The 11486-nt window shown below is 39.4% G+C and overlaps 1 protein-coding gene across 1 annotated transcript in view; it reads left to right on the forward strand.

Moving 5' to 3' along the window:
- The window catches only part of RGS7 (regulator of G protein signaling 7), a 532072-nt gene that overhangs the window by 435707 nt on the left and 84879 nt on the right, over nt 1–11486 (forward strand). The window contains exon 7 of the mRNA XM_037739855.1: nt 11257–11321. Coding sequence (XP_037595783.1) covers nt 11257–11321 — 65 coding nt within the window. The remainder of the gene's footprint in view (nt 1–11256; nt 11322–11486) is intronic.

Consider the following 11486-nt stretch of genomic DNA (forward strand, 5'->3'; position numbering starts at 1 on the left):
CTGCAAAGAATAAAAAGAAGCAAAACCAAAGGAGAAGGAATTATTAGAACAGAGGGAAAATTAGAATGGTACCACACATTACTTATTTGAAAAATTAACATTTCTCCGAAATCAATAAATTTAGCCAAATGGAAGGGACATGGTGGTGTCCGACTTTCTCGAGAAATTAGCCTTGGATAGAATTCTGACCAATCCCAATAGGAATTTCCTATTGATACTTTAGGGCTGGAAATGAGTGGGTCCTGGGAGGACAGAAGGCTTTGCCCATACAGCAAGGGTTCTTAGGCTTGAACGTGGTACCGGAAGAGAAAGCCTTGTTTGTGACCTCAGTTTATAGAGCAGCACAGGTTCTCTCAGATGCTGGGGAGCAAGCTTGAGGGTAGAGGGGAGACACTGGGAGAAGAGCAATGCAGTGGCCTTGAAGAATTGCTGCAGTTGCAGGTCAACAGCTGTAATGGGAAACCCAAGATTATAACATGGGTCTCTATTTCAACTTCACCAGTGCAGCAGCATCCCTCATAAGTGAGCAAGCAAACTCCAAAGACCAGAAGTAAGAGTAACTTAAAATTAGAGCCAGAAGTGATGGTCCATGGAATCCCAGCACTTTGGGAGGCCAAGGCAGAAGAACTGCTTGAGCCCAGGAGTTCAGGATCAGCCTGGGTAATATGGCTAGACCCCACCTTGACAAAAAAATTTTTTTTTAATTAGCCAGGCATGGTGGCATGTGGCTGTGGGTCTTGGCTATTCAGGAGGCTGAGGCAGGAGGATTACTTATGCCCAGGAGGTCAAGGCTGCAGTGAACAATGGTTGCACCACTATACTCCAGTCTGGGTAACAGAGGATGGCACTGTCTGAAATAAAATAATAAAATGAAATAAAATAAGATAGAAAATGCCCAATTTTGGAACATCTGAGACCTGATAAAATAATTTCAGCAAATTTAGACTTTAAAAAAAAAAAGAAAACACTGTTCCAAGACAAAGTTTTCTGGCTTTAATTTTCCAAGACACCAATTTTCTCTGCATGCCCTGCAGAATCTAAATAATTGTGATAAAAATATTTTCTGAATGGAATGTGAATGCTATAATTAATTTTTAAGACTATGACAGAGTTTATGATAAATTCTAGTAATTAAAAAAGTTGGAAAGACTGGAGGGAGTGAAGATATGCTAATTTCTCCATCATTTATGGAGGGAAGCAATAATAAGCAGTGTTTAATTTCTGATATTAAAATTCAAGAAATACATATTTAAGCATTTGTACAAAGATCTGAGAATGACCAGTAATGGAATGGTAATGAATTTTGTCACTTTCCAATTATAACAGTAGGAATTAAAGAAAACTCACTCCATCTAACAAAAGGTAGAAAACAAAAGAAATGCTGTCAGAGACAGGGAGAGCAATGAAGACTTGAGAAAAGATACACCAAATGTAACTTTCAAAAACGAATGGGATTTTTAAATTCATCGGTAAAAATAACACGTGTCTTTAGGTTCAATCCTAAATAAAATCTGCAAGTATCTTTCCAGAAGAAAAAGAAGTAAAACACACTGACTCATTTAAAATAAATAATGAGGCAAAGATAGGCCAGGAAAATATATGTAGAAAATACAATTTGAAGCCACAATATTGATCAAGTAAAAAAGAATCCAAGGTATGAAGTATTCAGTTGAGCCAGATTCATGAAGGGGACAATTGATTCATAGGCATTTTTGAAATTAAAATCTGTGATATGAAAACTGCTGGAGAAAAAAGAAAACAGACACAGAAATCTAAGAAAGTGTTAGACTTTAACGCACCTCTCTCAAGCCAGATTGACAAAAATTCAAGTCTGGAATGAAGGTGAGAATATTCGTACGTTCCTGGATGAGTATTATGGGACAATTTTGGCAGTGAGTGTCATAAAAGTCAAACTGTGTCATAAAATCACCACAACCTCTTGATACCATTTCTAGGGATATATGCTTAGATAAACTTTCACTGGATCATTCTTTGTAATAGAAAAGGAAAAAACAACTTGCATATTTAGTAACAGGATATGACTAATCAATATGAGCTACATTCATAGGATAGACCACAGCAATTAGGAGAAATTAGCTACATCTATGGTAATAGCCTGTGTAAATCTCAGTAATGTTATTTTAAATGAAAAAAAAAAAAGCAGATTGCAGACCATGTACTGTTGAATATTGTCTGCATTGTTTAATAAACTTTTCTTCAAAAGGCTGGGGAAAAAACATATTTCTTACATATATACCTAATACTGGTTTTCATCTCTAATATATTAATGGGCCTTAAGTCTAATTTTAAAAAAAAAAAAAACAAAAAAAAAAAAAAAAAAAAAAAAAAAAAGCAAAAAAAAAAAAAAAAAGAAAGAAAGAAAGAAAAGAAAACACAAAATCTCACATGACCACAGTAGACAAATGTTTTCACTTGCCAACTATGTTTTGAGCATCTGCTATGTGTCAGCCACTCTTTTAGGCATGGGGGTCGATTGATGAACAAAACAGGCAAAATTCTGTCCTAATGGAGCTGACATTCTAGCGGGTCGGTGGAGGGAAGCAGAATAGGTAGAGAAAACCAAGAAGTTAACTACATAATGAATGCAGAAGTTGTACGTTAGGAGATGAAAAGTCGTGTTGAGAAAAACTAGGAAGGGGGCTGGGCGGAGAAGGGGGAGATATCCTGGAGGTAATTCAGTTCAGCTCTGGGGCAGGGCTCTCCAGAGACAGAAGGGAGAGAAGACATAGGGCATATCTGGTATGAGGCTCAGGCGGGGTGGAAGATGAATGGGAAACAAGTCCAGAGGGTCACTTAATGGGAAAGCAAGGACTGTGGCTTTTCCTAGAGAGAGATGAGATGGGAAGGAGTTGTTAAAAGGGAGCGTTTGCGTACACTGACTATCTGTGTCTTCACAGAATAACTCTGCTGGCCTTGCTGAAAATAGACTCTATAATTAAAAAGCATCTGAGGCCAGGCGAGGTGGCTCACGCCTGTAATCCCAGCACTTTGGGAGGCCAAGGCGGGTGGATCACCTGAAGTCAGGAGTTCAACACCAGCCTGGCCAACATGGTGAAACCCCATCTCTCCTAAAATACAAAATTAGCCGGGTGTGATTGGTGGCAAGCACCTGTAATCCCAGCCACTCAGGAGGCTGAGGCAGGAGAATTGCTTGAACCCAGGAGGCAGAGGTTGCAATAAGCCAAGATTGCACCATTACACTCCAGCCTGGCCAAGAGTAAGACTCTGTCCCCCCCCAAAAAAAGCATCTGAGATATGCGTATGTCTAAACTTTCTGAAATTTGGCTATAAGGATCACAAGGCCTGAAAGGTGCATGCCCCCTGACTCAGCAATAACACTTTCAGGAAACTGACAATTCCAAAAAACAAATAAAGATACATACACATACATGCAAATATGTTTGCATAACTATGAGTATATAATAACAAAATAATAGCTATCACCCAAATGTCCAATAGTAAGAGCTCATTTAAATAAATCACATTGCATCTCAGCACTGGATTACCATGAAATAATTTTTTAAAAAATATTATAGACCAGCACTTACTGATAGGAAAAATTAGCCACAATATACTGTTAAAGAAAAAAGTTTGTAATACAGCATGTGTGGTTCAGTTTTGAACACACTTAAATATATGCACATAGATTTTATATGTAAATAGATATTCATATGTGTATTAGCAGACATATATATAAAAGAAAAAATCAAGAATATATACCAAATAATGACAGAAATATATTATAATGATTTTTTACTTTATATATTTTTCTGTGTATATTTTACCTTATATATTTATATATAGTTTATATATATATAAATACTTTTTATTTTATGTATTTATATTTACTGTATATTTTTTACTTTACATATTTTTTCTAGACTTTTACAATGAGGAATTAAGGATTTTAAAAATCAAATTATTTCAGCTCTTTAGGTAGAACAATTTGTACACATCATTTTGAATGATGATCTAGTATCTTGTTGCACAGATATTCATGATTTTCTTGCTATTTCCTGTGTGTTTCCATATTTAATATGGTGGCTGCTTAGGCCTCTAGCTTTCCTGTTATTCCCTTGGGTAATACTCCTAGAAAAGCAAATCCTAGAATTATGGCCATTGAGTTTTCAGGGGGTGTTTTAGAAACAAAGTTTCATTCAACCGGTGCCCAGCCTGGAGTGCAGTGGCCTGATCTCAGCTCACTGCGACCTCCACCTCCTGGGTTTAAGCGATTCTCCTGCCTCAGTCTCCCAAGTAGCTGGGATTACAGGTGCGCACCACCATACCTAGCTAATTTTTTGTATTTTAGTAGAGATGGAGTTTCACCATGTTACCCAGGCAGGTCTTAACCTCCTGAGCTCAAGCAGTCCACCTGCCTCAGCTACCAAAATACCAGGAATGCAGGCATGAGCCACCACACCCAGCCTATGGCCATGAATGTCTTAAAGCTTTATTACTCACTCTCAAACCCTTTCCAAGGAGATTTTTCCCTGTTTATTTGCCCACCAGCAGCTCTCTTTCACTCTTTTTTTTTTTTTTTTTTGCCAAGATGGATTATTCCCCTTTAAACACTCTGCTGTTTTGCTGAGTGGAAAATGGTTTCTGTAACAGGATGTTAACATGGAAACCCAGCCAAAGTGTTAAGTGGGTCAAGATCAGGTGTGAAAGGGCTGTGTTTCATGGACATACGAATGATCTCAGGAATTGCTTTCTGCTCACATCGAGGGTCTAAGGGCAAGACATTGGCTTGAAGGCTGATTCTGTAGTTCATAGGATGTTTGGAGCCTAAGTGGATGGAGCCGGGGGTGACTGCTACTCATCTCACTCCTGACGAGAGACTTCAGGGGGCTGCTGAGAGTGCTTGATGGGAGTCACGGACTCCCGGGAACACAATAGACCACAGACTTGTAGGCCACGAGATTATGAAGGGCAAGAGACAGGCTGTCTAGCTATGGATGGAAGAGTTGAAAGGGAGGTGGCTATGTTCTGCAACCTTCTTTCAAGGCAAAAAATCAAATGTGGAAATGTTTCTCTTAGGCATCCTCTAAACCCTGTGTGAGACAGTCCTGTCCTACATGGCAGACTAGAGGGAAAAATTGTATCATGGAGAGAGGCTAAAAGTACCATGAAAATCATAAGGAGCTTTAAACTTTTGCCAAGTCCAGAGAGTAGAAGCTAGATCACTGTGGTGGTATCAGTGAAGCAGTAAGACGAAGAAGCCAGTCAAATAGTGAGCAAAGGATCTACATAGACATTTGTCAAAAGAAGATCTACAAATGGCCAACAGGTATATGAAAAGGCACTCCCTGTCACTAAATCATCAGGGAAATGTGAATCAAAACCACAATGAGATATCGCCTCACACTTGTAAGAATGGCTTTGATCTAAAAGATGAAAGGTAACAAGTGTTGGGGAGGATGTAGGGAAAAGAGAAACCTGGGACACTGTTGTTGGTGGCAATGTCAGTTCGGACGGCCATTATGGAAAACTGTACAGAGGTTCCTCAAATAATGAAACACAGAACTACCATAGGATCCAGCCATTCCAGTTCTGGATATCTATCCAGAGAAAATAAAATCAGTATTTTGAAGCAATACCTGAACTTCCACATTCATTGCAGCATTACTCGCAATAGCCAAGATACGGAATCAACCCAAGGGTCCACCAACAGATGAATGGGGGATAGATACACAGTGGGATATATACACAGTGAAATACTATTCAGCCTTTAAAAAATAGAGAAAAATCCTATCATTAGCAGCAACATGATGCACCTGGAGGACATTATGTTAAGTGAAATAAGTCAGGCACTGAAAGACAAATACTGCATGATGTCACTCGTGTGGAATCTAAAAAACAGTTTATCTCATAGAAGCAGAGAGTAGAATGGTGATTACCAGGGGCTGGGAGCAGGGAGCGGGGAGATATTGCTTAAAGGGTGCAAAGTTTCAGTTAGAGGACTAAATTCTGGAAGACTGATGTGTAGCAGGATGATGATAGTTACCATTAATACTTGAAAATTGTCAAGAGAATAGAATTTTTTTTTTTTTTTTTTTTTTTTTAGACAGAGTTTTGCTCTGTCACCCAGGCTGGAGTGCAATGATGTGATCTCAGCTCACTGCAACCTCCACCTCCCAGGTTCAAGCAATTCTCCTGCCTCAACCTTCAAAGTAGCTGGGATTACAGGCATCTGCCACGACTCTCATCTAATTTTTGTATTTTTAGTAGAGATTAGTTTTTACCATGTTGACCAGGCTGATCTTGAACTCCTGAACTCAAGTGATCCACCCACCTCGGTCGCACAAAGTGCTGGGATTACAGGCATGAGCCACCACACCCATCCAGAGTACATTTTTAAAGTTCTCATCACAAGAAGTGGTAAGAGTGTAAAGTGATGGAAATGTTAATTAGCTTGATTTAGTCATTCCAAAGCGTGTAGCCTATATCAAAATATCACATAGTACAACATAAATATGTGCAATTTTTCATTTGTCCATGAAAAATACAAATAAAATATTTTTAGAATTTTAAAATAAAAATAAAGGAAAGCTCCTGTGAAGCACATATTTATTTTTGTTACACACCAGATTTATCTCAACAATAAAATTCAAATTCTCCATCAAATATAATAAAGTTCTATTCCAATGAAAAATATTGTAAGAAAATCAGTGTTGCCCATTCCTCTCCTATGCCCCAGCCCCTGGAGGATTAGAGTCCTCAGTTCATGGTTCTTGGCAGGAATCACAGAAGGAGTCGGAGAGGAGAGAAAGAAGTCATTAACACTTCTTCTCACCCACAAGCTGCATGATTATTTGATCATTACTTGAGATGAACATTCTCGTTAATAACTTGGTAACTGGCTGGGCATGGTGGCTAATGCCTGTAATCCCAGAACTTTGAGAGGCCGAGGTGGGTGGATTAGCTGAGCTCAGGAGTTCAAGACCAGCCTGGCCAATATGGTGAGACCTTGTCTCAACTAAAAATACAAAAATGAGCCGGGCATGGTGGTAGGTGCCTGTAATCCCAGCTTCTAGGGAGGCTGAGGCAGGAGAATTGCTTGAAGCCAGGGGGCAGAGCTTACAGTGAGCTGAGATCATGCCACTGCACTCCAGTCTGGGAGACAGAGTGAGACTCGGTCTCAAAATAATAATAATAATAACTTGGTAGCCTTTTGTTTTGTTTTGTTTATAAACAGCAAATGTTGATTTCTCACAATTCTGGAGGTTGGAAAGTCCAAGATTAAAGTGTCAACCGATTTGATGTCTGGGGAGGGCCCACTTTCTGGTGCATGGACAGCACCGTCTCACTGTCCTCACATAGTAGAAGGGTGAACCAGCTCCTTTGAGTCTATTAATAAGTGCACTAATCTCCTGAAGGAAGGCTCCACCCTCATGACCCTACCACCTCTCAAGTAACTTGGGACTCTGAATTACCCAAGCATGGGAGACAAGATTATACAAACTGCCTGACTTTAAAATTCTGGAACAAGGGAAGAATTAGTCACAAACTAAACATTAAGTGATTCAAAAAAGAAAGTAGAATGGCATGAACAACGTAAGTTAATTGGATTACCTGAGTTGTAAGTTGGGTAATTTAAGAATATTTATTAGACTCTTATAGTTCTAGTCCTGGTGAATGAGATATTCCTATTCTTTCCACCTTTTGATACTGGGGTCTTAGAGATTTTCTCACTGGCCTGTGTGATGTGCCTTTACACTTTCGTCATGGCCATCAGTGTCTGTCTAAGTGGCCTCTCCAGCTTCTCTAGAGCTTTATTAGATAAAAGCAGAAGACCTGATGTCAGCGCTCACTTTCTATTCAGTTTCTACTCAAAGATGTGATCCAGAAACGTTGACTTTTCCATCTAAGTTCTAAGTTGCATTTGGGTCAAAATCTATGCCTTATCTCTGCAGCATTTGTAGCCGGAGTGGCACTTCTGGCCTTACCAAAATTTCTCCCACTGAGTGGCATAGCCTCCTGTTAAATTACTTGTTTGACCTCCCAAGTCTTCCAAATTGTCTCCTTATGATCTCTCAGAAAACTACTGCGGGGAGATATATTTAAACTTGGTATTGAAATTGTCTTCAATAATAGAAAGCATTTTAAATAGAACCCCAGAAATGGCATCATTAGTTGATATTTTCAGTATTTTGTCACAGCAGGAAATATTCAGGGTTATGTTAAAAAAGATTCACTCTTTTGGATCTGGGCCTGGGTCTATACATAGCACCACACAGAGCATGTTCAGTGCCTCAATAATTAGGATTGGCACAAAAGCACTTGGCCTGAGCTGTAGTTTTGACTATGCATAAGTGCATAGTCAATCTTTAATGAACTGGGAAATTTCCTGAGCTGGAATCCTCTTTGATCTACTTGGACCTTCTGCTCCATCCACATCTTGACCAATGCTAGTACTCTCTGCTGATAAAGAATAAAAAGTATTATCTGTACCTGTCAACATCCAGCAACTGTATCTGGACTAGATTGATGAGGTCAGTACCTCTCTAATCAAGAGCATATTTGCTCTATCTTCAACAGTAATCAGATGATTCTCTATACTGTTAACTCAGAGATGTACCTTTTTCCTCTTTTTTTCTTTTATTTTTTTAAGAGACAGAGTTTCACTCTGTTGGCCAGTCTGAAGTGCAGTGGTGCAGTCATAGCTCACTGCAGCCTCAAACTACTAGTCTCAAATGATCCTCCTTCCTCAGCTTCCCAAGTGTAGCTGAGACTGCAGAAGCAAGCCGCCATGCCCAGCTTCTTGTCTTTCTTTATACCAAAGAATCAAGTAGACATTTAGGGAGATTTTATCACTTAAGTTGGTTTGATCTCAAAATAGCTCCTTCTGAAGCTATCCTATTCTTTCATTTTTTAATTCACTCATTCAACAACTATATGTGATACCACTACTTTATACCTGGCACTGTCTGCCCACACCTTCATTTTGTTCCCTAGAGAATTAAAGAAAATCACATCATAGGACACTTGTATTACAGGATGCATAATGTCTTTGTGAGCAGTCACGTAAAAAATAAAATCAACCCACTCTTGCTTTAATGCATTAGTGTACCTAATGATGAGAAACATTTCCCCAGAGGGAGCTGATTTTGCAAAGAACAAAGATTAGATGGGCAGAACCAATAAAGCAAGGAGAAGCGGATGCAGGAGGACACAGGAGGGGTGATTGATGGAACGCATAGCTGGGACTTGAAATTTCATTAGAGGTAATTCCACAGGAAAGCTGAAATTATTCAATTAGATATTTAAGAAGATTTGATATTTCTCTCACAAAGAGACACCCTCCGGAGTATTTCACATACGCATCAATTTCTTTTACAACTGCTTAGAACATTTTAGATATTTTACTCAAGTCACAGTGGCCTCTACAGTACAAGGCCCTTCAGGAGTGAGTGTCAGTTATGACCAATTAGGAAATGAACGTGTCATGTCACTTTTGTTTTTGAAGTTTAACTTTTAATAATTACTAATATTAGGACAATAAAATTATCATGGTCAATTGTAGAAAGAGGTGTTCTGACCCGGCGCAATGACTCACGCCTGTAATCCCAGAGTTTTGGGAGGCCAAGGCGAGTGGATCATGAGGTCAGGAGTTTGAGACCAGCCTAGCGAACATAGTGAAACCCCATCTCCACTAAAAATAAAAAAAAATTAGCCAGGCATGGTGACAGGTGCCTATAATCCCAGCTACTCAGGAAGCTGAGGCAGGAAAATCACTGGAATCCAGGAGGCGGATTTTGCAGTGAGTCCAAACCATGCTGTAACACTCCGGCCTGGGCAACAGAGCGAGACTTTGTCTCAAAATAGAGAGATGTGTTCTAATACTAATTGTAGGGTTCTTAGCATTTGTAGGAATGTCAGCATCATTCTGTGGTTGGCTCTCTCCTTTGCTTTGACTTTCATACAGGAAACCTTACAGAACTTGAGTAAATAGTATCCCTGTTTGCACTGATCTCAAATTTTCTGTTTTGTATGTTTCGTTAATGATACCAGCTGGAGGTCATTATCCAAAACTAAGGGTGGTGCAATGTAATGCAAAGGCAATATTTCGAAGGCAACCTCAGAGAGGTAGCCTTACAATCCTCATCCAATGCCTTTACTCAGCATCTGGGACAGATATAATTTATCTTGAGTTTCATGAGACTCAAATATCATACCTATTGAGTGGAAAGCAATGACAAAAATATTCTGGCAATTAGGACTCTACGAGAGGGCTGTGACTGTCTTGAGGTTGCCATGGGAGTCACCAGAATACCCAGGAATAATTGAAGAAATTTGCTCAATTGAAACACTCTTGTCACTGTTCTATACATCTGCTGCCCAGAGGGGCTTTCCATGGTAGCCTAGGCCACTGAATGCTCAGGAAAAAGGAAATTCTATGGAAGGTAGGTAAGATGCCGTGTCCTCCTGCTAGTGACAGAACAATGGAAGATTGGCTCTTCTGAAATGAAGCAAAGAAGATGCCAGGAAGCCTTCAGTGTACATGAACAAAGCCTTTCAGTTGACAGTGGAATCTGGGAATCACTGAATGTGCCACTAATTCATCATTTCCTTTTTGCAAAATGATTTTATTTGTATATATGGATTTTTAAATTCACTTGATGACTCTTTTAAAGGTTTTATTTTATCCCCTTATTTGTCGAAGATGCTAAAAATGGTGATGACCATTTAATAAACATTTTAAAAACAGGCCAGGCATGGTGGCTCATGCCTCTGATCTCAGCACGTTGAGAGGCCAAGGTAAAAGGATCAATTGAGCTCAGGAGATCAAGACCAGCCAGGGCAACAAAGCGAGAAGCCTCTCTACAAATAATAATAATAGTAAAATTAGCTAGGCTTGATGGCTCACGCCTATAATCACAGCTACTCAGGAGGCTGAGGAGAAAGGATCGCTTGCACCTAGGAGTTTGTGGCTGCAGTGAGCAAGGATCTTGCCACTGCACTTGCTCCAGCCTGGGTGACAGAGTAAGACCGTCTCCAAAAAAAGAAAGTTACCAAGTTTCTTAGCTTATTTATTTTTATAGGATACCATAAATGACACAGTGCTTGAATTTCAATAATAATGTTATGACATAATTATTATTTGTCTAAGAAAATGATTGGAAATTACCACGTGGGGAAATGGTGCAAACGTCTTGATTTACAATGCTGTACTTGTACTCATAGTGCCATGGTGTTGATAAGCAAGCAAGAAATGATTGATTTTTTTTCTTCCAGCTGTTTACCTCTGCAAGAGAACAATGCAAAACAAGGCACGACTGGAGCTCGCAGACTATGAGGCTGTAAGTACCAAGGACCTTCTGGGAAAGACTCGTAGAATGCACAGCAGTAAGGCCCACGGGCTTTTCTGGACAGGCTGTTGACTCTCCATTTTTTTCTTTTTCTTTTTCTTTTTTTTTTTTTTTTTTTCTGCTGAAGAATAATAATGTAGAACTAACATGTAGGCT

Source organism: Cebus imitator, unplaced genomic scaffold (assembly GCF_001604975.1).
Source record: "Cebus imitator isolate Cc_AM_T3 unplaced genomic scaffold, Cebus_imitator-1.0 Scaffold75, whole genome shotgun sequence".
In the NCBI taxonomy this organism is placed as follows: Eukaryota; Metazoa; Chordata; class Mammalia; order Primates; family Cebidae; genus Cebus; species Cebus imitator.